General features: G+C 34.6%; 2 protein-coding genes across 5 annotated transcripts in view; both read right to left on the bottom strand.

Moving 5' to 3' along the window:
- Window positions 1-27,801, bottom strand: part of LOC143913612 (uncharacterized) — a 374,023-nt gene that overhangs the window by 192,845 nt on the left and 153,377 nt on the right. The gene's annotated exons all lie outside the window — the stretch shown is intronic.
- fbl (pantothenate kinase 3 fbl) lies at window positions 327-27,084 on the bottom strand. Of its 3 annotated transcripts, none has more exons than XM_077433494.1 (11): window positions 26,841-27,084; window positions 5,261-5,349; window positions 5,055-5,185; window positions 4,802-4,980; window positions 2,909-3,082; window positions 2,685-2,834; window positions 1,779-1,924; window positions 1,527-1,703; window positions 1,312-1,447; window positions 1,076-1,191; window positions 327-1,002 (listed from the first exon to the last, which is right to left on the bottom strand). In XM_077433494.1, exons 2-11 carry the CDS (start codon window positions 5,341-5,343, stop codon window positions 876-878), a joined length of 1,419 nt encoding a protein of 472 aa, XP_077289620.1. In that variant the 5' UTR covers window positions 5,344-5,349; window positions 26,841-27,084; the 3' UTR covers window positions 327-875. The 3 variants fall into 3 exon arrangements, with proteins under 3 accessions (XP_077289620.1, XP_077289619.1, XP_077289621.1); XM_077433493.1 differs by lacking the exon at window positions 26,841-27,084 and adding an exon at window positions 10,360-10,459; XM_077433495.1 differs by lacking the exon at window positions 26,841-27,084 and adding an exon at window positions 10,336-10,459 and having other exon boundaries at window positions 329-1,002.

Here is a 27,801-nt window from a genome sequence, read left to right as displayed (position 1 = left end):
AAACTACGATGATAGTATATTTAATATCACTCTTACAGTTTTTGATACATTATTTCCGAATTCTACTTTAAAACCTTTCCCACATGTGACAATTTATTTAACTTAAATGTTTCAATATAACCTCATACAATATAGCCCAAGTATAATGATCATTATGGAATGTTTTTACTGTGCGTATGAAACATAATACTTTTGAGGAAATACGAAAGAAATTATTTATATATATATATATATATATATATATATATATATATATATATATATATATATTGTATATATATATGTATATACCTTCCCATGCGAAAAATTACGATTTATATGTATTTATAAAGTTGTATGTATGTATATTAACCAAAAAACAAACCTAGTACATTTATTCAATTAATAATATTTCATACAATGGGTTTTTCCAAATTTATTATATCAAATGTATAAATTATAAATATAAAAGAAACTGGTATGTGAAAATTTAAAACGAATTCATTACATTAAAAAAGTGTCTAATTTAGTATAGATACATATGGATTGATACACGATATTCTAATTATGTCTTTTCCTTACAGAACGTTACAAAACTTAGAAACGAGTAACTTGTACAAATCAGAAACATCATAACATTAAAATTTTAATTGGTATTGTATCGTTTCAATAAAAAAAAACGAAACTTTTGATTAGCAGCGTAAATTTAGCTTTACACTGCTCAAGAACAACTATAAAAATAATATCACAGTGAGCGCAAGCAGTAATAAAATTAATGAAGGCGGATAATAGATCCGTAGAGTATATAAACTTGTGTATATTTGTTGTAGTTCTTCGGTTACGCATCATAGAAATAAATAGCTTTCCATTAGGGAACACTCGCATCCGCTCTTTTCTCATCTAGATCCTGAGGATTCCGGCGTGGGCTCTGCTGCGCTTGCATTGCTTTCATCGCTATCGTTTGTGTGATTTAACGATTCTTGATCATCGAATTTGAGAAGACAGCCGACTGCACCAAAATACCTTAAAACAGAAACATTTTCAATATAAAATCGCAATTACAACGAAAAACATCACGTACGAATATAAAAATTACCCTTCATGCTCCAGGAACAGAGCTTTTAATGTTCCTTTTGACCAATAGTCCATGGCGAATGCAAGAAGTTTCATAGCGATTGGATTAACTCTTAGGAAATTGCCGCAAAACACCACCTACATTGTAGATTATAACATAATAATCAAATAATATACATATTTAGATGTATGAAATGTTTCAATATACTAAAAGTGGAGGTCATTTATGTATGATCGAATCCAAGACAATATTCATACCCTTTCAATCTTTTCGTTTAAGGCACAGAGTCGGGCTATCGATCCTATGTTGTTGGTGATAGTCACGAGAGTAGCTCGTGCTAGATCCTCTTTAGATACTCGACTCCTTCTATCCGACGAGTTCATTTGACCAAAACTAGAACGAAACATTACCCATATATTTACATACATAATAAAAATCAATTATACACTTTTTCAATTTGCATGCGACATACCTGCTTGCGACCAGATCTCCGGGGAGTCCGAAGCGTGCATAGTCACCACCGTATATATCGCGTACCAGCTTATCGACCTTCGTATTGTCGCCGGCGGCCGCCAGACTGGTGGCCTCTTCGAACGTCCGACAGCCAGTTAGCAAACAGCATAGTCCCAAAAACGTTCCACCACCAAGGCTGTAATTAATTGCAACATAAAACCATTTTTCTTAATAATTGCAACCAGCGCAATCATAACGCAAATTGATATACCTCGTTCCACTTATCCGTCGGTAGTCTTTGGGTCCTCTGACGGCTAATACCGACACTCCAGAGCCGATATTTACAATAATGAACGGATATGGATCAGAGAAATTGAAAGGGTGTCTAGTATACGACGATGGCCCTTCTTCAGAAACCTGCAAGTATTTTATTCGAATTATTTTACTCAGATTTCAAAATTTCAGCTTTGATGCTAGTTTGCAAAAATAACTCATTTAACTCATTTAACATTTAAATCAAAACAATGGTAAGCGACAAATCTTAATATCCACTACTGTCTAAGTGGATTCGTGGGTGAACAAAAGAGACCCCGGATTAGGCTAACTGGATTCAGTAATTGCCCAAACAAAGGATACGCTGGAGTTCTCACAGATATGGGCGAGTTCGTGCGTAAACAATAGACTCGCCAGGGTAGACCTTTACGTGCCTAGACAATAGACACACACGGTAGTTTAGATATTCTGAAATGAACGGTGGTTCCGTGCGGACCTCTTGGATCGTTGAATAAATGCTGTGAAGCGACTTTGCCCTTTTATTTGGATCCTGAACCCACCCTTACGCAAAAATACTTTATAGTCAATTATGGATGCAAGACTTTACCAGAAAATAACCGAAGCTCGAATATCTACATAGTATGACGAAACGGTTACAAATACTTTTGGATTTTACAGAATCGGGATGAATCATTGCATTTTGAGATAAGGTTGGCTAGCTAATTAAAAAAACAACTGTATACACATATCACAAAGACTGTGATGAGCAACCCTAGAAGTGTTCACATCAATTATTTGGAGGAAGACCTTGGAAAGCTAAGGGCCACAAACCGAAGACAGACAATTATCATTAATTGCACATAAGTAGTTACAACACAAGCATATGTTTAATCATGGCACATACCGGCGATGATTCATTCTGTAGAGTTTCAGCATCGCCATTTCTACTTGGAGCGTAATAATAACACTCGGTATTGCTAAGGGTATCTATGTACAAAATTCCCGCTATCAATGCGTCCAGCTCGTCCAACTTTGTAAGACGCAAGTTCACTTCCTAAAAAAAACATAATACATGAGTATGAAATTATACCTAGAATAAACACCACAGTTGAGAACACGAATACGTACTCTTTTGAAGTCTATTTCGAATTTGAATGCACCGCCACCGGTTGCGCAGACCGACGTCAACAATGCACCCATGCCTCTGGATCGCGCCAAGCATAGGAAGGCACCCATTTCACTGGTCGGAAACCTGATGAAGTGAAGAGTCCCTCGTCTACCTCTTATCATAACATTTTCTATCTAAATAAAAACGGAATAATTTAAATATAAGTACGTATTTTGATTGTACTGTACTATATTTTATTAAAAGATCTGAAGGAAGGGAACAAATAACACGTTTATAACTGTCTAGATCAGTGATGGCGAACCTTTTTGAGAAGTGGGTCAAATTTCGTTAATTATTTTTTTTAGAACTAGCCCACAGGTCACTAAGTCAGTGAAGTCATTTGAAGGGGGAGGGTAAAAGGAATACTAATAAATTTGGAAAGAGAGTTTGATCTTGACCCGCCATCGTCCTCTATTTCATATTCCTCTGGCAAGAACTGTGGCATATCTCAATTCTTCAACTCCTCGTGGATTCCCTTTCCTTAACTCACTGGATGGTGCCATTGACATTTGTCACATCTCTCGTCATTTTCTGCACCACTTCCTTGGTTACGGAGGTCACGAACAAATGGAACAGTTGAGTTAGTTTGAGCAGTTAAGAATTTTTATGTCGTGTTTATTTATTTTTCTCTATTTCTTTTCTTCTATTTATGTATTTTTCATGTACTTTCTCTCATCCTTAATCTGTTTAGCACACTCGTCTAACAGATTGCGCCAAAGCGACGATGATTAATTGATGTATAATAAAAATAAATCCAAAGATTTGCTAACAGAAAAGTTTAACAGTTGATCCTCCAAATAAAGGTGGTATGTAAAAAAGGCTGACGTTTTCTTTTTATTTTACTAAATTTTAGATGTTTTTAAGCCTTGCTTCGCACATAGAACTCGATGATGTATCATACAATCAAATTCAATGGGGCCGACGACATCAACAATATTACTTGCAATATTTCCCGTATCCAATGCCTAAATAGCAACCACAGGTGGCTATATGGGAACTGAATACGGAAAATATTGGTGTCGACAGCCTCAATCAGAGAATGTCCAATAGTTTGCTTAAGCTGCTCCTTATATGCACCATATAAGGAGCACCGCACCGTCTGTTGTTACAGAAACAATTTTCTGTAAATTGATATCCATTTATTTAAATATATTATTAGATTCTTTAAAAATTAACTTCCTTTCAAAAATTAGTAATTTTTAAAATGTTAATGCGTCAACACGTGGGTCATTCAAAAAGCCTTGTTGGGTCAGGTCTAACCCGGGTGACCGTGAAAAAGTCGAAAATATTCGTTTATCATGCATACATATGAAAAACGGTTACTATATACATATGTATATCAGTAGCGTGCGGTAAAAGTCTCTCTCCCCCCATCGTACATCCTCACTTAATTTGCGCGAGCAGGATACAACAGGAACAAGAGGAACAGGCTTTTCCTCCCGTATCCTGCGCGCGCACATTAAACAAGGCTGTACAACAAAAAGAGAGATAATTTCACCGCATGCCGCTGATATATATTATATATACATAGTACCGTTTAGCATGCACCCTTTTCTTTTGATCTTTCGACTTAAGATCTTTCGATTTTCGATCTTTGCCTTCCGATATTTGCTTTTTCGACCATTTCACTTTCGGTCCCGTGAGATAGACCCGTCTAAACCCACGGGTCATACATAGGTTCGCCATCACTGGTCTAGATCAATGTAATTCATATTCAAATGATTTTGATTGTGGATATAGTTTGGAGTAATTTGTAATTTGTAAATAAGACTTTAAAACTTGGGTATTTATGGCCAAAAGCGCATAAATACCCAATCTATAAATATCAAATAAATACTTAATATGTGAAATACCTGTAAATGAGAGTCACGATGACCAGTCTTTCCATAGGCACTATTCTTAGTCAAATATCGTCTAATATTGCGCAAAGCCTCCGCCTCCCGGGCCAATTCCCTTTTGGAAGAATCTTTCGGCTCGAAATATACTAATTTAGTTAACGTACCACCAATGTCCATACCAAACCAAGGCATCGCTGAAAAACACAACCAAACGCGTATTATAATAAAATCACAATACTATTATAGGCTGTGTGTATTGTGCACATACCTGGTTGACAGTTTGTGTCGTTGGAGTTCAGACTTTCCGACGATGATTGTCTTCCGGATTTGCTGGTGCGCGTTGAATAGCTAGAACCGTCCATCGCGGAGTACCTCTTTTCATTCAAGCAATGTCTCGATCTGGAAAATTAAACGGTTATTTCGAGCTGAAGCCGATGATATTTGGTACACGTTGTATGGGGAATTCAATGGTACTTGAAAGTGCGTCGACGTGTCTTGAAGCTGGGGCTGCGCTTGGGCGCCACTGCCAGGCAGCCTTCACATAAATGAAGACGCATCTCGATCTGCAATTTCAAACAGAACACTGTTAAAAGGTATAATCTTCACCGACGTCAAGGCAATTTGATTTAAAACGGAGAATGAAAAATACTCATGAATATAAATTAAGTTTTATAGTGAAAATGCTATTTATTTTTAAAAAAGTGTTCAAAATTACAATATTTTTTTCTCATATAATATTGAGATGCCAACAATTTAATGAGCAGCAATACTATAAGTTTAAAAAAATCAAAATTGATATGAAATAGCCATGTCTCATTTTTTTTTCTAAAGCAGCCTATTTTTTTGACCAACGTGCAAAGCTCTAGTAGGTATATAATAACTAAAGGCCGGATAACCAAGGTGCCGTCTTGAAAAAAACGGACCCATAGGGTGCTGCGTATTGTTCATTGCATTGTTTAAGGTTCGCCGAACGTTTTTTTTATGGACTCTAGCTTTGTAAATAGAGCTAAACCGCCCCAATTCCTGGAAAAAGCACGGTGTCTATCCTGTGTTTAATAATAACACTGAGCAACAAAAAATCCACCTCACACAATACAGCGGTCGGACTCCATGCCGTCTCGCTTGCACCATCACATTTCGCGTTACAACCATATACACAACGAAAGCATTTGAATTGTAATTACCGATTGAGTTAGTACGTTTAGATAAAAATAAATATTGAGATAGAAAACCAATCCTTATAAACGTGGTGAAATAAAAAATTTGCCAAATAAATGAAAAATAGCACGGGAAAAAAAATATATTTTTGACTTTTAAAATTCGCTAGACAATTAGTTTTAAGTATTTTAAAGCAATGAAATATCACAATCAATGGGAAAAACATCTGACTATTGATTCCAATACTGACTTTGAGCATAGCAATACTAGATTTTGAGTTAGTGACCGCAAAGGCCAAAAAACTGTAAAAATCGCGCATTTTTTTAAACGCTCATATCTCGTAAACGATCACCAACCAACAAAAATCATTATCGTATTCGAATTCAGTGGGTCAAAGTTAGTAAAGATTGGTTAGTCTCCGCTCTGGTAATTTTTTTTGTTGCTCGGTATAATTAGGGATTGCAATACCGGTAAATTGACCAAATTTGTCTGGAATTTGTTAATTATATTTAGTATTAAACGTGGCAATTTTAAATTGATAAATTCACTGGCAACGCAGACTAACCAAATAGTAATAAATGCGACCAGAAGGCGGTTTCAATTATGATCGAAACTTTCAAATGGTCCAAACTTTAAACAAATAAATATTCACCCGAGATTTATTTTTAATTATTTGCGATTCAATCTCATTAATGTTTTCGGGAAAAGTAACTACATACAGTTTTTTAATCCACGAAAAATTATTTTTTCATTTACCGGTAAATAGAAAGAAAAATCATTTACCGTTTACCAGTTTATGAAATTTGACGATAAATTGCAATACCTAATTATAAAACATATAACCAGCAACACTCATCACTAGTTAGTGTATATTCCATTTGGGCCTCACTGTGATTTTATTTTTTATTCATATTTTGTTTTATTTTATTTTATTTTTTCTTTCTCCTTTGTACATTTTTATATACTATTATAATTTTGTTCAGTGTAAACAAAGAATGGGATTTATGGATTTTATTTTTGATTTTTACACTTTTGTTATTTTTTTTTCTCTCTGAATGATGTATTATTTTCCTTTTGTTACTTTTTTTTATTATTATTTTATTTTACCATGCTTTCTGCTTTTGCTTTTTTCCTTTATTTACAGTTTACTTGTTTTTATATTTTTTTCAAATGTAGGCCATTGTGGCGCATTAGGTTCTTCCTGTAATGCCACAATGGTCCAAAACTATTAAATAAATAAATAAATAATGCTAAAAACCGAGGGGTCACAGGTTTGAGCCCTGACCTGGTGCTGCTGATCAGGCTTTGTTTGTGACTCTAGGTCGATAGTTTCCTATCAGAGTTTTCCAATTTATCTGATTTCATTGTTGAAACGGTCCCTACGAAATTGGCCACCTATCTCCATTGTTTGAATTTAATTACAAATTTATAATGATATTAAAATTTTATATAAGTATATTACATATGTACGAATTTGGCCAAAGGTATCTATCGCCTTGGGGTAGCCCGTAATGGCATACATGTAGAAGGAAAGGTATGTCAAACCTTCAAGTTTAGTCATACATAAGTGCTTCATAAATCGCTTCTTTGGTGGAGTTGTTTGATAAGAGTATCTAATAAAATTATATGTTTTTAACCTTTTATTCATAGCAAGTATGTATAATCTTTTGTTTATATTAATACAGTCAATTGAATTTGTTCGTTTAGCCCCATAAATGAAAATACCCAAAATCGAAACCTATTTCAATAAATTATTGGGGACCGAAAACGGCAGTAAGGAGAATTTCATCTAAATCATCTTAAGGATAAAATCACCTTTAGTGCAATTGGTGTTTCAATAGCATAGTATTTTGATATCAAAATAATAATATGCAGAAATACAAATGTTAAGATTCAGTTAAAATATTGGTGAATTCATAATAAACACATGAATTATAAAAAAATACTAAAGTGCAAAATTTCCGGGAGTAAGCTGATCTGCCAATTTAGTGTTGAAGTTCATTCAATTGCACACATTCATGCATACTCTGACAAATTAACTGAATATCGATCAACGGCAAGGTCACTTCAGAAGTCGCGGTGACCTTATTGATCTCAAAAGTCGTTCAGATAAAATTCAATGATATATTTGACATGATTTATTTCTATAGTTCATTGATATGTAAACCATAACTTCTATTCACAATATACATTACATATATGCAGACAATTTTTAAAAGCATGAGGAATATCAGCGGTTTCATTTAATTAGTTATATATTATACAATTTATGAACATACAGTTTGTATATTTTTTTCGTGGGGGATTATTGTATTATTGTGAAAATTGATTGGCATAATTTTGGCAATGTCACTATTTAATAAATTAGTCATTGAAAATTTAATTATTCCAATAAATTTTACAGATTAATAAATAAATGTTAATTATGATTAAGGTGAATTGATGAAATTCAATAAGAGTTCATCGGCAGGTATAATCTTTAATTTTTTCCATAGAATATTTGAATGTATAATTAAATTTTATAGTATTTAGACATTGCTTTTTTTTTTTTGTAAAAGTGACATTTGGTGATTAATACACAACAATAAATTTTTTTTCTGCGTTATTTCGGTTTTATCTCATATAATTATTGATAATAAAATATTTACACATTATAAGTCGGTATTAACAATTGCTCACGATAAAAAGGTCGCCATTTTTTTTTTAATTTTATGTATATCTCCTAATACATGTGACTAAGACAAAAAATTAACAAACATTGAAGCTACATATAGTATAAACTGACTAGTAAATGTATGCATCATCAAAATCACCCAGTAGCAGGATACACGGAGGAATAGCTTAACACGTTTACTAATAAATTCATACACTAGCTATCCGTACACAGTAAATGTTTACGAAAGGAATAACAAGTTCGCATTCTTAACAAGTATTTAGTCGGCATATGACGGATCAAACTAAAAACTGAAAGAATGCGACATTATATCGAACATATTATTAATGAAGAAAATAAAATGAAACCTAACCTAACCAAATCTAAAATCGTAGGCAATACGGATGTATGTAATTGTAAAACGTCTTCAGTGGATTTAAACTTCTTAATAATTATCTATTTCGTATCAATTCAAAAATAAATTAGTTATTTGAAGATAACCAGTTATATTATGGCATTAAATTCATCGGAAGAGCAACGTTAAACTTTGGTCAGCTGTCAAACCACTCAAATTTCATTCTTTGGCAGATTTATTAGTACACAGCAGCAAGTGCATGAATTTGCGCGTCAGTGTATACTTTGTCTAGTAAGAGTATCTGCGGAATCTAGCGTCGTAGGCTTGAGTTAAAAAATCACAGCTAGTGTACACACTTACTAGTCAGTGTATGTATACTGATTCGAGATTATAATTTATTTAAAAATTAAACATACATAGAAGAGGCTTGTAAAAAATCAAAACAGCAAGTTTTCAAATTATGCCAAATTTACCAATTTATGATGTCTGTTTTTACCCTTTTTCTCTTTATAATTCCACAAAATTATTTTATCTGATCAGTTCTAAAAGATAACGAAAAAAAAATGATTTCAATCAAAGGCGGATTTACAAAGTCATTTTTTACACCTTGAAAATGTGTCAAAACAGTCAATCAAACCCGGCAATATTAATTACTACGACTATTGACCATTGACGTTACGCCAGTTAACGTCCACACATCTGATAAGGATCCAAATAAAAAAAACAAACTAATCAGTTGTATAAAACTTCAACTGTGGAATAGCGAGAATACGACGCAAATACATATATAAAAGAATATAAAAAAAAAATTAAAGAGGTAGAAGTATGTATGTACTTGAAAAAGTAAAGGCAAAGATATTAAGCATAAAAAAAGAATAGCTTTTTTTTTTTAAAAAATTACGAATACTACGCATTTGAATCGTTAAATGCAATGAAAACATTTTTTTTACATGGAATAAATTTTAAAATAACCTTTATTTATGCGCACACTTTCAGATGACTGATAAAAATTTGTAGTAAAAAAATCATAATATATCGACTTTTCGAAATTTCACGGCCTATATCATTCGAAACGTTTTCAACTAAATCAAAATTAAGGCCAAGATTTATTTATTAGGAACACACTGCAGTACAATAAAAATAAAAATACACATAAAAAATGCACATAAAAGGCATACAAACAAAACCGGAACGCACCGTTCCGTTTAAATTTCGAGCACTTTAATTTAAGAACGAGTTCTGGAACACTTCACCGATTATGTGACAGTTTAAAAATTTAAAATTTCACCGACGATGATTACACACATTACGTATGTATTATGAATGCGGAAATTTCGCAAGTGAGTTATATTTATATGTACATATGTAGTCTGATAAAATTACGGGATATTTGGCAATGTCACGGACCGGACGGACGACCTTCCGCTTCTTGAAGATCTGACTGAGCTGCCGAATAGACTTCCTGGGCGAAGCCTCGCACTCGACTGCTCGTGAAAACTTCACAACAGCGTGTATATAACGATATGGAGAGGGTCACTGTGTGCTGGAACGCCAGGGTTTACAAACCGATTATATTTTTAATATTAAACCATTGGTTTTAATATTAAAACATAGGTTCGAACATCCGGTAGATGCGGCGAATGTCCTAGGCTGCCAATACGCCCAGGATATTTTTTAAATATTACTATTTTTTAATGCACTGTTACAGGAAAACACTTTAAAAATCACATAAGATACATTTTCGTTTGTAATAATAGCAATATCACTTTTAGTGAAAAAAAACAGTGATGTGCTCGTTGATATTTCAACGGGTGGTTACGGAAGGGATGTGATACACGAACAAAACCCGAAGCTTTACTTATTTACATACATACCAGGAAGACCGTACAGGTAAACCCCAATGCGCCTTCCTGGCCAATTACAAATTACAATTACAATGCAGCATTTTTTTTATTACAAGTCGTTGAATTACGAGACACTGAATAACTCGCAAATTAACGAGACATCTATGAATTGTACATTAATCATACTCAAATAGTGGTGACATAGTAGGTAGGAAGGATTTTTAGCCAATTTTTAAACGGGAACCGTTTTAACAATGAAATCTGAGAAAATTGGCAAACTCTGGTAGGAAACGATCGACTTGGAGTTACAAATATCCAAATCTGACCAGCAGCATTACAGATGTACTCAGAAAAATTCTTTTCAATCGAGGTCAGCTCATGGGATCGAACCCGGCGCCTCTCGCTGTTAGCAGAAGCTTAACGACCGAGCTACGCTGCTGGCTAATCATATCATATCAACGTTCCGCGACCCAAGGTTTTAAGTAATATATTTAACTAGTGTTGTGACTTCGGAAATGAATTTATATATAAATAAAGTGTAAGGTAATTTATAGGCGCGCGCGCGTATAGATTACCGCGCTTAAATTATAAGTTGCGCAAAATGACGAATGAATGTGTGTGTGTGTCTTCGCGGATGTGTGTAAGCTCCCCCCTACATCTGACGCTGACCCCACCCATTCCAACTCGCTCAATATCAGGAGCACATGGTATTGAGCACATATAATTATCCAGCAGTGTGGCTTAATGGTAGCTTGTATGTTTAGCACCAAGTGATCAGTGGGTTCGATCCGCTATACTGCTGGTTAGATTTTAGGGGTATTTGTGACTTCTAATCGATCGTTTCTTATCAGAGTTCGTCAATTTTATCTGATCATTGTTGAAACGGTACCTCAAAATTGTCAAAAAATCATCATTCCTGTTGTTACAAATCTTCTGTATTTATTGTATGTACAACTTGTAAAAATTATGTACAAATCTAAATTCCATAGATGTCTAAATGGATTCATTCTGTAATTAATTAATTAAGTAATTGTTATTTCATGTTCTTCAGCTTCTGGAAATACAGTGATTTATGTAATAATAACATGCTGCATTGTTTGTAAAAAATTGTCTAGGAAGGTGCATTGGGGTCTTCCTGTCAAGCCTTCCTGGTATTTTATATATGTGAAAAAATAAAATGTCAGATGCTCCACACCCTTGTATCATCGACACGACCAACGAGTCGTTTTTTTCTTTACCGACTATTTCTCCTGACAACCAGATCCTACATGAATATAAAAACATTCCTTCCGTTATATATTTTTTCTGTGTTATATTTTCGACCATTATTAATTCCTGTAATGCCACAATGGTCTAAACTTTAAATATATTATTCGTAAGAAACTACACTGACAATAATCGGAAACATAGGTTAGAAATAAAATACGAAGAAGTTTTTGCAATTAAATTGACAATTATTTTTATTTAGAGTGGTTAGTTGATGATATAATCTTAGGTATTTGCTATCAGCAAATAACCAAAATCGTAATTGGCCAAATTTTTTTTATTCTGAAATGTTTTTATTGCTATCATGAAATCAACAAGTGTAACTTTTACACAAAAATACAAAAAACAGATAACAAACCGGTACTAAAATTTGACCGTGATTGCCATAATCTCACATCTGACACATGGCACACCTCTCTATCGTGGAATTGCAAAGAATACCTCTAATTAAAAAAATACATGTCATCATATACATATACATATATATATATATATATATATATATATATATAAATATAAATATATATAATATATAAACATGAAGAAAAATAAATATTACCAATACATAGAGATAATCGAGGCCATCGCGATAGTGATATCATAGTTGAATGTATGCGAAACAGCGCCACTACGGCGGTTGTAGTCGCTTCTCATCTGATCGGCTTCTACCATATGCGTTCTAAGAGCAGATCTACTCATGTACTACTAATCAATCGTTACTAAGTTTGACCCGCTGAACTCGAATATGACAATAATTTTTGTCATACTTTTTTTATTGTGATAATAATATTGGAAAAAATATGGGTATTTAATTTATGCTATGGGAGCGTTTGTTTATTGCTTTTAAAGTCAGTACCTAAGGTTCGGCACTGTCAACCTATTTTTGTCCAAATAGCACTGGGTCGAGCCGATCTCTATCAGTACCCTATACAAAATTAAGTAGGAAATATATTTCCCAAAATAACAATTAATCAATTGTTCCTAAGTTCAGGTAGTAGATGCTTAACAATGAACCTTTTAAAGAAGGCGTATGTCTGCCTTTCGAAGAAATGTGACAATATAATTAGAATGAAACTGTTCAAAGGTATTATAATCATATTTTTATTTCTATCTAATATATAATTTCGAAAAAGACTTTGTATGTTTGTAAGTATTTTTGGTTGGAAACTTCGTAAACAAAACAAAGTTTCTATGACGACAATTCAATTGGTTGAATATTATATTTTTTTCGATTCAAATAAATTAAATAAAAAAACAAATGAATATTTACTATTAGATTCGCCATGTTTACGTTGTTTATATTAGAAATACTGGGCGAAGCCGGGTAAAACAACTAGTTACCTATATAACACACTATTATTGCATTCCTATTAATTTGTTTAAGTGCAATAAAGCAAATATTTTTAAGCGAAGTGTACCAAAATAAATTCCGTCGGAAGTAGTCACTAAAGAGCGGACCCAGAGCGTTCATTGTTCGCATGCATTGTTAAAGGTTTGCCGAACCTTTTTTTCAAAGCATTTACAATAATTGAACAATAGACGGCGCGCTCTGGGTCCGCGCTTTAGTAGTCACACAAATTTCCGGCAGTATGACCCAGACAAAATGAACCAAAATTTTTATTTTTATCTCATTTAAAACGTCTAAATCTGTAACCAGAACTGCTGGTTGGTTTTGGAAAATAAAGCCAGAGTGGAAAAGGTTAAATTACATTACAAAATGTTCTAGTGAGTGTGAGCGTGAGCGAGTGAGATCGAATGATGCGCTTCTAGCGTAGGAATATCTGTTATTCATCTCGCTCTTGTATCATGCATACCGTCATCAACAACAGCATATTTTAACTTATATTTCAACAGGTAATTTTCTTCTGTTGTTCAGTGTTATTTGGAATAATGACGTATATTAAATAAATTCCTTTCACTTTACAGCGACGACCGGCGTTGATCGCAGTTCAACCCCTTTCAAAACCCATCTATGTAAGTATCATGATACAGTTAGTAAATCCACGGAGGATGTTTGAATTAAATTGAACGTTTTTCAAGCGGTGTTGCGATTAAGGACCACTGCGTAATGCGACACCGCGAGAAAGCTACCACGGACGACACGAGACAAAATGAAAATTGTTCGTGACGACAATCGACAAAAACGGTAAACATTACATTACAACTTGACGTTATCATTGACATTCGTTCTTTGGGCATCAATTAAGCGGAACGCGAGCTTGTGTCGGCGGATTTAACCTTTTATCGAATATTTCAGCTTACGCATCGGATCTAGTCGTGTGCGAGCACACGTGCGTACGAATCAAACTGTAATAATAAGTTAAATTATGTATGTTATCAAAGAGGTCTGGAATCGTCGAAATCGAGCTTGAGTTCGATTGATTATATTCTTTTGTCTAATATTTAGTTGCATTGTAATCTATACGTATATATATATAAAATTGAATGTCTGTCTCCTAAACCACTCAACCGATTACGATGGAACTTTCAGGATTTGTTGTATGCATGTCCGGGAAGCTTACTTAATAATATTCGTGTTTAAGATTTTTTGACGCGATAATTTGAAGCGCCATTGTGTAGTCAAGGAAATATGTTCGTTGGTAATCACGATACCAGTTGGTTTCTGACGACACGGCGTTGAAGAGACGTTGTTGGGTTCCAACCATCACCAAACGAGAATTGCATGCCTTATTTTGGCATTGCAAAGCATGCCGGGTTCAGCTAGTTTTAAATAATATGCAGTCAATTGATGGGAGCAATGATTGTCATATTTTGTAATTTGTAATAAATACATACATATATAACTTGGACCTATTCGATGCCAGTTATGTTGAGTTGGTGGAACACATCCTAAATAGCACGATATAAATTTTTCAATCTTATTTCTTTGTTTTTATTTTGAGTACATATTTTTTACTTGATTTTTATTATTTTTTTATGATGTTTTTTTTTTATTTATGATTTTTATTATTTTTTTATGTTTTTTTTTATTTATGATTTTTATTATTTTTTATGATGTTTTTTTTGTAATTTTTATGATTTTTATTATTTGTATTATAATCACATTGACGCTTTGGGGCAACCTGTCAAGTCTCTGTGGTATTGATTTTTTTAAATAAAATAAAATAAAATAAAAATGTATATATATTTATAGCACCACATGATTTCACCTTTTTCTAAAATTTGATTTTGAAATAGAACAATATTATAAATATAACGATACAGATAAGAAAAACTTAAAAATAATACAATGATAAAGAAAAGAAAAATAAAAGTAAAACAATATTATACAAATATATAAATGGAAAAGTCCACATGCTAGATGAAGAAAATATTTCATTGGGGGGGGGGGGGGTATTTCACTTTCAATACGGATCGTGATTCTAGTATCGCGGATTTCAAAACATCGGGGCCTTTGACAAAATCAATATTACTAACAGTATCACCCGTATCCGGCTCGTATTCACCTGTGGTGGTTAAAGGTCTGTTCATACCTATCCAGCAAGACCCGTATCCTGCAGGTGTCATGCAAGTGCGGATAGTATTCTTTGGTACATTATATGGACGTATTCATACTCCATTCGCGCATGCGCATTTACGCATTCATGCGTGTCCATATAGAATGTACCAAAGAATACTATCCGCACTTGCATGATACCTGCAGGATATGGGTCGTGCTGGATAGGTATGAACAGACCTTAAATGGGAGCTGGATACGGGTGATACTGTTAGTAATATTGACTGTGTCGAAAGCCCCACCCCGGATACACTTTTGTAGTATGTTCAACAGGTAAGAAGAGAGAATGCGATCGAGACGTGTGGGAACATTCTGGAGACCAAAAACTTCTACGAGGAATTGTGAATTGCCTTTTAATATGCCGAAAAATGTTTAAATGAAATTTCCTGTATGTCATACCTGCTCATATAATGTATTAACTGTAAATTAACGACCTTGTATTATCATATCCAATGAAAAAAAGCGCCGCAGTTGAAAAATTTTCCCGTTTTACGGCCAAAAAACTTTCAATTGATAATTTTTATTTTATTTTATTTATACTCAATATCTATTGTCAACATTGTACACAATTATTATTCAAGGCCAATTACAAACATCACAATCATCATAGAGACATCTATGAACAAAATCTTAGCAGCATTTTAAATATCAAAAAAATATGAGATGCTGTAAACTCAAATTTTGTGAGAAATAGGAAAGGATTGCCAATTTGTCGAAACCGTTTCCAATGAAATCAGATAAATTGGCAAACGATCAAACTTGAGTCATATTTATTCAAGGTCTGGGCCAACAACACTGGATCAGGGCTCGAACCCGTGACCTCTCAGTTGTGAATATTATACGAAAACCATTGAGATATGTTACTGGTTATATTTTTATTTTTATTAAATTTGGTCTAACAGATTGCGCCAACGCAACGAGTGTGCTATACAGATTAAGAATTATTTTTTTATATATGAATACAGGTATACACCCATTAGTTTACATTAAACACTACATCTATGGTAAAAAAATGTACAAAAGTATTATATGTACAAGGCAAACACAAACATTGATTAACATCTACAGAGACAACTATGAACAAATTTACAGCATTGTATAAATCAGCGAAAATCGAGATGCTGAATAGCTCGCATTTTTGCGAAAGATAGGGCAGGGTTGCCAATTTGTTGGAACCGTTTCAATGAAATCAGATACATTGCCAACTCTGATAGGAAATGATCTACCTTGGAGTCATATATCCAAGGTCTGGCTAGCAACAAAGCCAGTGATAGAACCCGTGCTCATACAATCGAAAGCATTACACGCTAACCTCTGATCTATGTTGTTGGTAAAATTTATCACAATGTTATAAGAACTTGCATTTCAATTTAACACAATTTAGTAAACAGTTAACATCGTGCAAAATTATACAAATCGTGTCCAGAGAACGCTCGTACCCTCAGACAATTAATTCATAGGGTCAATAAAAGGTTACCGTTGAACATAACCTCAATCGATAAACATTCGTAAACTTTGGCCGGCCGATTGTCACTGTTTAATGACCCTTACAAATTCAAAGTACAAACAAGAGTTCATTACAATTAAAAAATCTCTTAAAATCTCCCACGAAAAATCTTCACAACATGGCGGACAATTGGATCGACAAAGCCGGCGACCATTGCGAAGAAGCGAACTTCAAAATGGCCGCGCAGAAATACCTTCGCACCGATGACATTGCTGTGACCTTGATTGTCGGAGTGCAAAAAAAAGTTACAGTATAAAAAAAACAGGTGATTAGCCGGCGATAGCGCAGATAAGCTCATGGGCCGAATCGATTTGTTTTGACAAGAGTAATAAGAAATAAAATTCTGTACGTGTCAGGAGTTAGGTCGGATTGAAGAATAATAAAAATGGCGATTACACACATGATCATTTCTGTGTGTCAACGTTGATGTTTCGTCAAGATTCATTTACAACACTGCGACATCCCACTTTCGCGATCTCTGACATATCCAAATGCGATGATATTTGTCAATTCGATGAAATGTGCGTGAAAACAGTGACTTGTTTTGACGTAAATTGACGAGTTTGACCTTAGCCTGGTCTCGGAATTGAAGAAATGGAACACTGGCGTTTGAGATCCCCCAGTGGTGAAAAATCCGCAGGCACTTTTTGTCGAATAGTTCCTATTACATTTCTTCAAATATGGGAAACCCCGTTATCGATCACTGTCAAAGCCATGTCAAGGATTATAGGCCTGGGTGTCATAGCATAGATTATGCGTTCAAGTTTTTTATTACATGTGCAAAACTATCTAAAAAAAAAAAACACGAACAGCGTGCTTCTTTGTGTTTCTGCGCCCTTACCTTGCACTGTGATAATTTTTCATTACATAAATACATATACATGCATATAAGCAAGAGTAAGATAATAAAAAAACAAATTGAAGACTTATAATGGGATTCTTGGCCCTACGTCGCAGAACTCACCTTCAAATGACTATGACAAAGGTGTTTTTTCAACGCATAAAGATCGTGGTAATGGCCACGGTATTAGTTTTATTTGGAAGATAATGTTATGCCATTAGTGCTTAAATATGATATCGGACATACGGGCTGGTTCGAATAAAGCGCAATCTAGAAGTCTAATTTTCGACCACTTTTTCGAGCAGCTGGGGCTGTATATCGGCAATAACCCGGCGAAGGCTTTTAAGTCGTCTATCGTCTCCGGTTTATCGGCGTAGACTAGCTACTACACATATCCCTACAGAAAATAATCCAAAAGTGTTAAATCACACGATCTCGGTGACAATTCACGACGAAATTGGACGAAGCGCACGGTAAGTTTTAACGATTTTTGAAATAAATTTGCACAATTTACAAGCATTGTTCTAGCGCAAGTCTATTGATAGTGAAATGGCAAACCAAACTGAGCAAAAATCAGCTGTCAGCTGTCAAATTGGCTGTCGTTGGAAAAAGTGTTGCCAATTCGAAAAACAAACCTCTAAAAAGATTCCTATTCGCATTTTCCGCCTCTTTATAAAACTCGATCCACACAATCATAATATAAGAACGCGCTCTACCTTGCAAGAAAATCATGTAAAGATCGGCACCAAAATCGAATGGACTTGTATGGAAAACGTCTCGTATGGAAGGTACGAGATTACCGTATAGAGATAATTAGATCGGTTTTTTTAGGCGACAGAGTTTAGCTCTGCCTATCAACAGCTTGTATGAAAAAAGGACAACAATCAAAATGGCCGACGGCCATTACACAACTGACACAGTGCAAAGATCATACGAACAATATATATATATATATGTACGAAAAAAGTCATGCGATGAAAATTTCTGCCATTTTTTCGGTGACCTTGTCTTATGACGTTTATGTACGATGTAAATGTCTATATACGCAGGTTTGGAACAGGAAAAAAACACATGCAAAAGGAAAATGGCATACGCTAATATCGAACCGTTGAAAACGATAACTGGGAAAACGCCATCGAGTATTGCCAGCCTTTGGTTCAACTACGGTGTGACGTAATTTCTATTGGAAAAAGCCTTGGAAAATTAATAAATACGTTAAGAATGTTTACGGTTTGTTTTGTAACCTACATATGTACTGTCGTTCATTATTGCGCGCCATGTTGACAATGTGTGCAGCTTCTCGGGAGATCAATATCAATATACGAGTGTACATATGCACTAGCAGTGAAATAAACGAAAATCACAAAAAAAGAGGGTATTTTTGAGAAGTTTAGAATATTCTACACTGATGAAACATATGGTAGGATAAAAGTACATCGCCGAGTTCTGGTGCGTCAACGGTTTAGGGCGAAATCACACAGGGAATAGTGGCACGTCGTGTGCATGGCTCCCGCTGTGGGTGGTCTCCTACATTTCTTCAAATATGGGTTAACGATATACACCGTTATCGAAAATTAGATCGTTAAAATTTAATCATAAAACATCATATTTTGTTACTCCGCACAGATAGAGTAAAAAAATTACTAGAATTGGAATTTGACTCAACTGAATGACGTACGGCCAACATGTTGGCCTGTACCGAACCCCCCCCCCCCATACACAGTCCAACATGTTAAAAAAGTAGGTTGGTGGGAGATAATTAGTGGTTGGCCGCTCGCTCGGTTCCAGGTTGGGCTCGTCGATACGTTCCAACTTCGAGCCTAGCACCCAACATCTTGGTTTATGTATGGAGCAGAACCAATGTATCAAACCTACACATGTACGAAGATCAAAACAGTATCAACTCAAAAATTAAGAATTTTTAGTGAATCAGGCCTCTCCAACACGCTTCGACTCGTCTCTGATTTGCGCAACATTCATCTCACCCCACACATTTTCCTAATTTCGTCTTTTATCCTTTTTCATTCTCTCGGGTACCACTCTAGCACTTCTTTTGTCCACCTTTCGTCTATTCTTCTAGTTCCATTGCCATTTCAATATCTTTACTCTATCCACAACCTTTGTCATACTCCTCATCTACGTGTTCCGCTTCCTGTCTTTTCTCGTCATGCCGAGCATGAACTAGTGAAACTAGTGAACTCCCAATGTAATTGCTCCTACCAGCTACATACACAATTATCCTCTAGAACGACAAGTCTACGAGCGATGTTGTCTCGATTAGTTGTAAGATCGTAAATCTGTAATCAGATGTTTCAAATTGATTTTATAGAAAAGAGTCGAACTTAATAGACTTGGATCTTTACCACATCTTAGCTTACTAATTTTTCCTTCTTCTTGGTATGTGCTTACTTCTAACGACAGCTCATGTGTGGAGTACACATGAAACTCCTATATCGGCGAGATAATAAAAAAAGTGGTTATTAAAATGATACTAAAATGTAACGCCAACCTTCGCCATTTATGACTCAGAAGCTTGCACGTCTATCGTGCGTGGCTCACAATCATTCGATTTTATGGGAAGTGGGGTTTCCAGACCGGAGTGAAAGTCGCAGTCCAGTATATTTTTCACATGTCGGACAGCCAGCTTGAAATTAATCAACGGAACAATCCGCCAATCTTATATACTCAACGCAGTGAGTACTCATTGGTTGATTAGTCACGATCGCGTATTGGTCGAGACTCCAGCAGCGGTTGAGTCCCGATCGCTGATTGGTCGATGAGCATTGATCGTCCACTCTTCACCTTATTATATTATTGAGCTTTTACTTTTTCACCAATCTAGGATTCTATCGTGGAGTCACGCAACCATAGATAACCTTAACAAGCACTGTCCAAATAAAATTTTGATAGTATACTTTTCGTTATGGGGGGTTTGACCTCAGTAATCCACTCCCATGCTCTCAGCCCAGTTTTGTTTTGGCTTTTATTGTCCAAAGCAGACGGGGTTAAAGTAAACACACCTGCAGACTTCTAATCATTCTATACTCTAAATAGAAATACAACAGATAATACTTCGGCGATTCACCCGGATATGTGGAGGGGTCAAAGTTTGCAATTTTCACATGCGGTCATCGCCAGTCTCCAGACTCCAAGATAGCACTATTTTTGTTTTTTCCTCATCTCGTGTGGGTCAGAGTCCAGCAGACGGTAAATTTTCGTGAATGAAGAGTGATAGAGAATCCGGAGACTTTTCATGGTCGCCTTTCATAGAAGTTGGTAAAAAGTCACTGTCTCACTTGACCCATTATTGCATTTTAATCACGAGTAGACGCCATTCGATTCGGTGTCACCACTATCAAACGCGAGGTCAACCTATCAAAATTTTCACTTACAAACGAGGTGTCAATACCGTAAATTCACTTACGATCATAATTAACCCTTATCATTCGTATACTTTCCGGTTTCGTATGCTTGGGGGAGTCGGATTTTTACAATTGAGACAGAGAAGTCATGGGTTCCATTCCCAGACGGAATAAAAAAAAAAAATCGATAATAGGGTCTATCGCTGCTGGCAAGATCTAAATGTGTAGTTACTAAATCAATACTGGCCGTTTTCTGTTAGAGTTAACTAATTTTTTTCTAACTTAATTGTTCATATAAAATTGGCATCCTATGTTAAAATTGGCTGGTTGTTGCAAACATGTTTGTATGTGTGTTGAATATTTGTTACAGTCTAAACTCTAAGTGTCCACTGACTGTAACATACATTGTATATAAATATATACATTTAGATATCTTTTTATGCGATAGATGAATTCTACGGAATACCGCATAAAAATAATTAAGTAGAAAAAGTAGGCATGCGTTGCAATGTGCTGATGATTAAATTTTGGAAAGGACGGGAATACCCCCTCCCCCCCCAGGGACGCCTAATTTCACCTGGCCTGGCCGTGGCCCGAGTTTGCACAAAACAAGGCCGGTTGGGCTTACCTTTCTTCTTCCTCAACACCAACGACAAAACGCGGGAAACACCGGATTTCGAACGTATCGTATGAAAATGACGGTGAAACGTTATGGTAATAAAAATAGTCCGATATAGACCACATAAAAATATACTTAAGTGAAATAAATACTTAATAAACGAAAAATGTGGTATAAATGAAGAAAAATGGGGGAGAGGGGGGGGGGGGGCAGGAAAAATAAGTTTTGCGAATGACTGAGGCAAGGGGCTAGTTTATGCTCTGTGAAAGTTATCTATCGGTAATAATTTGGAGTCTTGAATCTTTCATGAGGCAATAGTTTCATTTGTGGACGGTATTTTTATATTATGTATAACAATTGTATATCCATATGTATATGTACAATGTAATACATATATCATAAGAATAGAAAAATCTCGTCTTATCTAACAAAAGTTGGTATTTTTGAAAGATGCATTATTTTTGCAGATATGAAAATAATGTATATTACATTGATCATATCAATTCAAGAGATCATTGCTCCAAATACATATGTATGTATAATACCCAAGTTTATTTATAAATAAAGTAGCCACGGTTGTGTCGGTGAAAGTACATACAGTGTGTACTTTAAATTCATTCTAAAAGTTATTATTATTCGAATACGACGAATGTTTAATGAGGAAATTTTAACAATTCAACAGGGCACAGGTCACTGACGACACTTCCGCATCTATGTCTGTATGTACGTATTATAATAGTTTTTATTGAATGGTAGAGTATTTTCGTGTAGACCGGGTCAATAGATTTTCTTTTAAGATATTTATGTACATACAAAATATGTATACAATGCTAAGTTTTAAACACCATTTGAAATATATTATTACGTAGAAAACGCTATTTCAGCATCATTGTGATAAAATGGTAGATTTATTTATCGATACATGTTTGATATGTTTTAAACCGGTATTTATCGGATTATATGATGCATTTCAATATCTAAACTTACATACATACATATATGTGCATAGCCTTTTTGAAAACAGCATTGTTTCAGTCAATTCAAAGTTCATATTTGGTCTAGATTATATTTTTATTACATAATAAATGTAACGAGAGATCCAACGGTCAAGTTGGAAAATAATCAACGTGGAAAACCTAGAAAATTGAAAGAAATATGAAAGATTCAATGTTTAATTGTCACAAATTTGGGCTTCCAAGCCGGTTTAAACCGAAACCGAAAAGCCGGCTTTTTGACCATTTTTCAAAAAACCGAAAACCGGCTTTTTGGCTCGATCAACCGGCTTTTAAAGGTTTTCTTTGATTAATGCTTTTTTCCTCAAAATTAATAATTATGAATTTCAAATTTCTATGCAAGATCAAAATAAATGTATATATCCAAACTCTCTTAGGTAAAAGGCGTATATTTCTTGAAACATCAAAAAAAAAGGTACTTGGCGGTTTCTTTGAGATTTGTAATGGACGAAGATAAAATATTATTGAAAGTATGTAGTTTCAATGAACTACCCAACTTCAGGTAGAAAATATTATTATCGTGTTTGTGATATGCCATTTCTAACGAAATTTGCAACGGTTTGTAAAGATTTTGGAATTTTAAGCTAAAACAGATGCGTAAAAACAACTCAGAGCGAATCTCAGCAGCACGATTCCACAATTATAGTTTTTCTACGAGGTTACACATTATTTTTTTCATAATATATTATTGATAGTAGCTTATTTAAATCATTTAATTATTTGTGCGTATTTAGGATTTGCCATTTTACGGTGTGATATACATACATACATATGTATATGACAAATTGTGTTATTTGTAATAATAATATATAATAATGATCTTATGAAAGTTCATAATGTTTATAACTCAATTTAATTTATAAAAAAACTATTTTTTTGCATAATATAATACATATATACATTTTTTTTTCGATTTAAAAATTTTTAACTTAAAAAAAATCTTAATTTTCTAAAACCGGTGAAAGCCGGCCAACCGGCTTTTTATTTATAAAAAAAACGAAAACCGGCTTTTTATTTCGGGCGATTTTTTGGAACCCCTAGTCACAAATCAAAGTTTAAAAGATATTTGGTAAAAGTGAGAACGCTCGACAGGAAAAGCGGGACTAGATGTTGTTTGCCATTATGCCGGCGCCAGACATGTGTTCAAAAATGTGATCAAATAAGTGTTCACATGAGTGGCACGGGCATTTGATACTATTGTCACATATTTGATCACTTAAGTGCGCTTTGCCGTTCCGTGTCGGTTAGCGCACATCAAAGGGATAAAAGTCCAAATGTTTGTGTGCCTGCCACACTGCGCGAGCCTAGTTGATCAAATCTTTGAACACATATCTGGCAGATACAACAATATGTGACCAAATGTGTGAGCAAAGTCTTCAAAGAAGTGATCACTTCTTTGAACTCATGTCTGGCACCGGCATAATGGCAACCAACATCTAGCCCCGCTTTTCCGGTCGAGCGTTCTCACTTTTACCAGATATTTAATGTTAACTCATAAAATTTATGTTTTATTTAAGTAAGACTTCACACCACCACCACCACCAATCGGATTTTAAATGTTATAAATAAAAAAAATCGGATATGACCAACCCATGTATTTGAGGAATATAAGAAGGCCACCATAGATATATAATACATAGATGCGCCCTTACTCTCTAAACCGGTCACCCTGTCAGTGCATGCACACAATGTATGTATACACTCTCTGTCTCAGTAGCTATTTAGCTTCTAAGTAGTAAGGTCGATTGGCTGCATAGACTGCATAGGATCGCGCCACGCATAGCGCATAGACAGCGGTATGCAACAGCGGTCGACAGCCTCTGCCACAGGTGTTATTAAATGCATGCTTGTGGAAGTTACTAATGTTTAAATATTGTAATAGTTAATGATGGTTTTATTATAGTAACATACATTTATAGTTTAACCCTTTGCCCGCGTCACCAAATTTAGCGAACATGACCTGTACGCGGCTGCGTTTTCGACTATAAATATAGGTTGTAATATTTTATAAATTATTTTAGCCTATATTGATTTTTTTTTGACTACTGTCATCTATTGAATTTGGTAAAGTATACATTTAGTAATATTTTCAACCAAGTTATAAAATTTTAACACAATAGACGGCTCTTATACAGGTTGGAACTTCCAAGACATCTATGCGTGTCTCACGCGCTGAGGGCATGTTCGCTAGGACATGTATAGTAGTCGTACGCGGTGGAAAGGTTAATATAGTGTGCATAGCTAAATATTTTTTTCTTAATATGGCTTTATTAGTTTGGTTTAGAACCGTATAGACACCTTCACACATACCGGCAGCATTATAAAATACTAATAGCTATGACAGAATTTTCGATACAAATTGAGCGCAAATGTATGGAGACAAAAGTTCTACTTCCGGTTGTCGGATTATGTTCAATTTTTTTTCAATCTGCATAATTACTACTTAAAATCACTATCAGTATACACAATAAATATCAGGAAGATTAAAATAATTTAAAAGGTCAAAATAAAACAATGAAACATTGTTTTAAAAAAAAAATACTACTTCCGGTTTACGAATTCTGACCAAAACCGTATCAGCTCAAAGTAAGTACATAAAGAATACAAATATTTCAGCTTGATACATTCAGGGGTGTGGACAGAATAGTGGCCACAACATTTTTGAGGAAAAAATCCACTTCCGGTTTATTAAATTTAGTGATTTTCATCACATTGATACAAGAATTATGCTTGAATTTTTTTGTGAAGAGCACACATGTTTAAGGGGTCGAAAAAATAGTGGAAGAAAAATCGAACAAGAGTAAACTGCCACTTCCGGTTGATGGATGCTTACCAAATTTTATACATAACTTGGTATTAAGCTTAAACTTGTAGATATGAAATTTCAGTTCAAAAAACCAAAAGGTATCTGAGAAAACATAAAAAACCTTGTTTATCTAGAGTTAAAGTACTATTTCTGGTTCAGGTAAAAATATTATAAAAAATTAGGGTACAAAATTTATAATTTATATTACATGTAAAGAAAAATTCAGTCTGATTCAGTTAGCGGTTTGGGAGATGATTGAATTCAAGAACTTAAGAGGACACCTATAAGGGGAGGTACCATTTCCAGTCAACTTAAAAATTTGAAAAAAATTTACGTCGTGTAAATAAGAATTTCAGTGACCGATACTAAGTTTCAGTTCGATAAGACTAACGGTGTTCAAAAAATCCCCAAAATACACAGACACACACACATACATTTTTTCTAGATCATGAAAACGTGATCGGTGATCGATTTTGAGTTCGAATCATTCAAAATCTCGAGTTAGAATTTTCGCATGATCACAAAACTTTATCTATTACTACGTACATACATAGATAAAGTAAAAATTGATACAATAAAAAACCAATAAATATTTTATAAAGTTCATATTAAATAGAAAATACCAATTTCGTAATAAAAAAGCATGTAAATCAACGGCTCAATTTAAATATTTCCTAAGGAAATTTTCATACTATTGGTCGTTTTTTCATCACATTACATAAAATACATGTACATAATTTTATCGTTATATTATTTTTGTAATATAGAGAACGATGCATGTTATTAATACCATAAAGGGATTAGCAATATATCGCCGATTGATTAAATATGATAACATCCTAGTCGATAAGTTTTTGTTAGATAATATGCCAGTATCGTCTTTGGGGTTATGTCAGCCATGCCTAGTTGACAGATAACTGGATGACGTGCGATAAATTTGCAAAAATAATACATTTTGACCAACTGTGCTATTGCACTGTATAATGGAGTGAGTTTTTGTCGAATTAATGATTTTGAGTTAATACACGAATGGGGAGTTCAGTGATCTGTCAGTGGGGTGGAAGCCGACGCCATGTCTAGAAAGTGTGGAAAACTTAAGAGAGGGCGACTTACCCGTGTCCATGTTGAGTGGTGGGGCGCGAATGTTGAGATGCGGGGGCGTAGGCCGAGGGGCGTAGCGCCAAAGGGGCGCAGATAAATGGATTGACACGCCTCCCTAGCAAGCACTCACTTTGACGTTTGATGGTTTGTTTTCGCAGTCCAAAAACCAGACAAAATGACCTTTCACCTACTCTTGATTTGGCCACAGCATATTTTGATTCTGACTTAAGCCTTATTAATTTTTTTTGTTCCATTCGTAAGTATGTAGGTGAAAACTCACTCATTAAGATCATGGAAAATTCATAAATAGGCGAAACACCACAATTGTGGGCCTTGCTTGTTGAGAACTCTGTGATAGCAATATATTAATTTATCGTAAATTGATATAAATTCAGGTACCTGTTTAGTAGCGTGGCCCTACGCTTCAAGCTCAAAAACCAATTATATTAAGCTTTTCTGTGGCATCGCTTTTACGCCATGTTCCATCGCGTTGTTAACAGATAGTAGTAACTTTTTTTTTCCTACGATGATATGTTTTGAAGAAAAGCCTTTATGAGATCGCGTCCATCCAGGTTCGTTTGCCAGATAAACTCAGCCAGATATATAATGTGTCATAGAGTCCCGGTTCGTTCCTCGTCTCCGCGCATTTCTTAATTTGACAGAACCCTACATTCGTTTTATCCAGGGCTTCAAACTATTATTTCTGTTTCGGTTTCTCTTCAGGAAAAAATAAATGTTTTTTTTGCACTTTTCTGGCTATGCTGCATCACATGCATAGTCGGATTTACCTATATACTAAAAAGCTTAAGCTTAGGGCCTCAAAATCCAGGGGGCCTTCAAACGACATGTATCATAATTTTTATATAAAGTCAATAAATATGGCGTGTATTTAATTGATCAGTGATTTATTCAGCTTTTGATCAACAAAAATAACTAAATTATCAGTATATATTTAGAAATTATCAGTGAGTAT

This window comes from Arctopsyche grandis, chromosome 6 (assembly GCF_051622035.1).
Source record: "Arctopsyche grandis isolate Sample6627 chromosome 6, ASM5162203v2, whole genome shotgun sequence".
NCBI classification, from domain to species: domain Eukaryota; kingdom Metazoa; phylum Arthropoda; class Insecta; order Trichoptera; family Hydropsychidae; genus Arctopsyche; species Arctopsyche grandis.
Note: the sequence above shows the minus strand (reverse complement) of the source record. Positions and strands in the feature narration are given on the sequence as shown.

Excerpts from the sequence above, each read along its gene's own strand:
- fbl (XM_077433494.1), bottom strand. The coding sequence starts at position 5,343 with ATGCGTCTTCATTTATGTGAAGGCTGCCTGGCAGTGGCGCCCAAGCGC. Across the intron at positions 3,083-4,801 it reads ATCGTGACTCTCATTTACAG|ATAGAAAATGTTATGATAAG; the intron begins GTATTTCACATA and ends GTTTTTATTTAG. Across the intron at positions 2,835-2,908 it reads TCGAAATAGACTTCAAAAGA|GAAGTGAACTTGCGTCTTAC; the intron begins GTACGTATTCGT and ends TGTTTTTTTTAG.